Raw genomic sequence first — 4,667 nt, 5'->3', positions numbered from 1 at the left:
AATAATTTAATGCAATAAGACTAATTTCTTCACCAATAAACTTTTTGTACAAGTGAATTTTTGCCCATTTCTCTTTTACTAAATCTGGCATACACTATATATATATGCCATATTTAGGTGCTTGTCAATACTGTTCAGTTACCTTATACTGTTTATTTTTATATTATATGTAATATATTAAGGTAAGAATATAATATATAATAATAATTTTTGCCTTTCCTGTCAATGAGACAGAAAAAACTAAATAAAATATTGGTGATCATATGTTAACTAGTTATTAAACTTGTTTACAATAATTTTCAGGTTACTGGCATATGAGAGGAATCAGGAAACTCATAATTTTTCTATATCCTGTGATAGCTCTCCTGAACTCAAACTTCCTGATTCATCTGAATATAAGGATCTCTCTCCAAGTTTACAAATACCAGTTTTGACTATAGATACAATTGATGCCTACATGGAGATGTCAGATCAAAGAATGCCACTGTCTGCTGTGCAGATGTATTTTAATGAATTCTTATTAACAATAAGAGGAACAAAAGAAAAAAAATTTTCATATTTTAAAGGTAATGTAAAATCTGAATTAACCAAGGGGAACACATATTATACAGATTTAGTAATTACAGATGATGGGGATATAGAAAATGCAATATGTGAATGTACAGCAGGTAAAGGGCCTAAAGCATATTGCAAACATGTATGTGTAACACTATTGGCAATAGAAGAATACGGAAGAACAGGCAATTATAAGTGTCACAAAACATGCACTCAGGTTCTGCAAACATTCCATCAGCCTACCCGCCAACATAAAGGTTCCCCAATTAAGGCTAGTGAGCTTCCATTTCATTTATTTAAGAAGAGAGGAATGAAAAGGAAACGATTGGAAGACATGAAATTTGACCCCAGACCATCTGGCAGTTCAATCTCTGATTATACAAACTTTGTTATTAATTTGGCAATGAACATGCAAAGTGGTTGTGCAATACCGATATTACAATTAAGGCAACCAGCAAACATGAGGGCTTTAGAGTCAGATCATGATTATTGCAAAAGCACAATGTCCGAAATGTTTTTAAAAGCTTTACATGTAACTGAAGCAAGTAGGGAGTACATAGAACATTTGGAAAAAGAGACCCGATTACAACGAAAAAGTGCAGTTTGGAAGAAGGAACATTTGTTGCGTTTGACATCTTCAAACTTTGGAAAAGTTTGTAAATTAAAATCAGCAGACAGACTAAAATTGTGTGACTCGTTACTGTCAAGTAGGCCAATAAAAAGTAAGGCAATTTCTCATGGCTTAAGGTATGAAAAAGAAGCAATTGAAGCATATTCTTCTTTTGAAAATACTCCTGTGAAAGAATGTGGCATGTTTCTTCATCCAAAATACCCATTCTTAGCTGCAAGTCCAGATGGGCTTGTGGATGATGATAAAATATTAGAAGTTAAATGTCCTTACTCCAGTTTTAAACTTCCTGTGAATGTGCAAAATGTACCATATTTGGAATGTACTGATGACAAAATTACTTTAAAACGGAATCATGATTATTTTTATCAAATCCAAGGTCAATTAGCAGTGACAAATAGACAAGTTGCTCACCTGTTTATTTACACAAAAAGTGACTTCAAAGTTTTTATCATTCCAAGAGATGATAAATTTATTGCAGACATGACTGAAACACTAATTATGTTTTTCCATGAGCATTTTAAGCCAGCTCTTTTAAAAAAGATGTTCTATAAACATTAAGTTTATAAAATAATTGAGCTAATTGTTATTTTTATTTTACAATTTGAGTTTATGTAAAATTTTTCTAGATGGTAAATTTTTTAAATAATAAAAAGAGATTTTGTTTTAAAGATTAAAATTTTTTATTTGCTTACAAATTTACAAACATTTATTCAACTATAGTACAAATTTTAAAACCACTATATTACTTTGAATTGAAGTTCCATAATGAAGACCTTACTGTGTATGCTAGTATACATTCTTAATCTTAGAATTTATAAGCAGACAAAAATTTAAAAATACTATAAATGGAAAACTTAAATTAGGCTAGGGTCTAGAATGAAAAAAACATTATATACAGAATTAATAGAGCTAGACTAACAGTGAAACAAATTAAGCATCTCTGCCAACAATGCATGGTCTAAAATTGCATAACATAAAACATATAAATATAATTTCACTGCCAAGTTTGGTTACTGTCGGATGCATGTGTTGCCTCAAAATCTTATATGTACGAGCCATTCCTATAATACGTTCAATATGTATTCTTTTACTAGATATTTTTCTGTCTCGAGATAACAAACTGCTGCTCAGCTGTGCTTTTCCTCTCATAAAAGTGGGTGTATTTACCACAACATCTTTAGTAATTAGCAAGTCCTGAATGTTAAAACCTCTATCAGCCATTACACAGTCTTTTGCCTCTGTTATTTTACACAGTGAAGACCTTTCTGCAATCTGTCGATCACTTGCAGAACCACCATAGGCTTCTGAAACAAAACTTACTAGACCACCTGGTGTGCAACCTACAACTGCTTTTAATGTGTTGTCATTTTTATATGATGACCATGTAGCCTGCTGTGCAACAGGATTTTTTGGTTTGCTTATTTTGCATTCTAGAGAATCAATGATAACTCTAGTATTTGGAAATTTCATTTTAAAATCTCTAGGCATGTATGTATCAACAAGAGATCTTTCACTCCATATATCCAACTCTTGCCATTGTAAATACATGAAATTGATCCAAGTAATGAAAACGTTTCGTACTGTTTCTTCAGATACACTAAACATCCTACTCAACTCAAAATTTGCTGTATTCAATCTTAATTTTATTAAAGTCAAGAACAACTGGTTTGGCACTGCAAGTGTTACAACCTGAAACTTGTAATATTTTAAGCTGTATGCTGCTGGTCCCAAACTTTGTAGTACAAAATTGAAAGAATTGTAGTTCTCTAACCCAGTATAGTAATGTATAGCATTGTTGTCAAACTCAAATCTTTCAACTGACATTGGGACTTCAAAAGTATGGGTCTGTGTAGTTACACAGACCATAGTGCTTGCCACATTATTTTCAATAAGACAAGTAGCCTTTTCCTCCTCCTCATCTATTATTACTTCTCCTCCTATTTCTAATGTACCAGTATCCATTATATAGCATGCATCATGATTATCTTGAACTTTGCGTTCACGGTTTTCTCTTCTTGCTCGTCTGCTCGCAACCGAAGGTGCCTCTTTTTTAGACCAAAGAAATACATTTGGTACAGCATCAGCCTTCAGTTGTCTCTTTGCTGGGATGTTTCCTAATAAAGTAAAATAAATCTATTTATTTTTCATTTAGCATAAAGAATTAACAATTAAATCCATGATACTATATATATTTTTTATCCTTTGTTAACTTAGCATTAATGCTATGTAAGTGCTCAAAACTAGCCTCTACTGTTAGGGCTTATCACGCCTAGATATTAAAACTAAACAGAGACTTTTGATGTAAACATCAAGTATTTTTCAAGCGAGGTGTTTGAAGCTTCTTAATTGCTAATAGCTTGAAAAAAATATTGTACAGTTATTATAATTCTTTAAATAATGTGCTTACCAAAGATATTAATTTCCTTATACTGATCAGGTGTGAAGTGATTTTTACACACGAGACTGGATGAAGTTGGTTTCCAATTTGCTCTTTTAACGGCGTGAATCCATTTCTTTCGCAATGCTGGATTTTTTGGAAACTTGTGACCGCCACTATTAGAACAATGTGGTACACAGCACCACGTACTTGGCATTTTTGAAACTTAAAATATTTATTAGATTTTCGTTTAAAGAAAAAACAAATGGTACTTTACAACCGACAACGTATCGCTTAGTCTGTTTACGACCTCATCGATACTAGCGCCGCGTGCGGAGTAGATTTCACATTTTTCCCCTATTAATTTGATTAAAAAAATCCTATTAAAAACAATTAAGGGTTTATCGCACGTCAGTAAAGGTGCAATTAAGGTGTAAATGCAATTACTAAAGTAGATCGTAACTTGAAGTAAAAAAAATAATTTCTGGTGTTTTAATGGAAATTTGCGATTTGCTATAGCTATGCCATCTTTTAACGATAATGTAAACTAAAGACCTGCTCAAATTACTTTAATACGCTGTAGCGTAAATTTTGAGAGTTTGCATTAAAACAAGTACAATATTTATACACACATTTTTAGAACCTCTTTTTTTATTAAACATTAATTTAAAAATAGAAAAAATCATTTAACATAAATAATAGAAAAAAAAAGTAAATATTCTTATGAACCAAATTACAAGTGACATTGAGAATTGTGTATTTTCACAAATTTTGAATTATGTTGAATTACTTGAATTTTTTAATTTAAAAAAAGTAGTAGTAATCGAATTTACGAACGTAAAAACGTTAAAAAAATCGAAAATGACAAATTTATTTAAAAATAAAATCCAAAAAGTATACTACTATGTAGAATAAAAACAGAAGAAAACAAAGGTGTAATCTGCTAATGTCTAAAATGAATGGTTCTCAGGAAAAATAAAATTAAAAATGACGGCGCATTTCTGCGCCAGGAAAAGTTTTCAAACTTTTACATTGACGCCATCTAGAGATCACAATAGTAACTCTTTTACATACACAAATAGTATTTTATATATTACAAAAAGA

The 4,667-nt window shown here is 31.1% G+C and overlaps 1 protein-coding gene across 1 annotated transcript; it reads right to left on the bottom strand.

Moving 5' to 3' along the window:
- Positions 1–1,848: 1,848 nt before the first annotated feature.
- LOC136978355 (uncharacterized) lies at positions 1,849–3,780 on the bottom strand. The gene is made up of 2 exons (XM_067274060.1): positions 3,594–3,780; positions 1,849–3,300 (listed from the first exon to the last, which is right to left on the bottom strand). The coding sequence occupies exons 1-2, from the start codon at positions 3,778–3,780 to the stop codon at positions 2,117–2,119; spliced, it is 1,371 nt and encodes a 456-aa protein (XP_067130161.1). The 3' UTR covers positions 1,849–2,116.
- Between the last annotated feature and the right edge of the window lie 887 nt (positions 3,781–4,667).

The sequence above is a fragment of the Centruroides vittatus genome, unplaced genomic scaffold (assembly GCF_030686945.1).
Source record: "Centruroides vittatus isolate TY-2023 unplaced genomic scaffold, ASM3068694v2 contig_513, whole genome shotgun sequence".
In the NCBI taxonomy this organism is placed as follows: domain Eukaryota; kingdom Metazoa; phylum Arthropoda; class Arachnida; order Scorpiones; family Buthidae; genus Centruroides; species Centruroides vittatus.
Note: the sequence above shows the minus strand (reverse complement) of the source record. Positions and strands in the feature narration are given on the sequence as shown.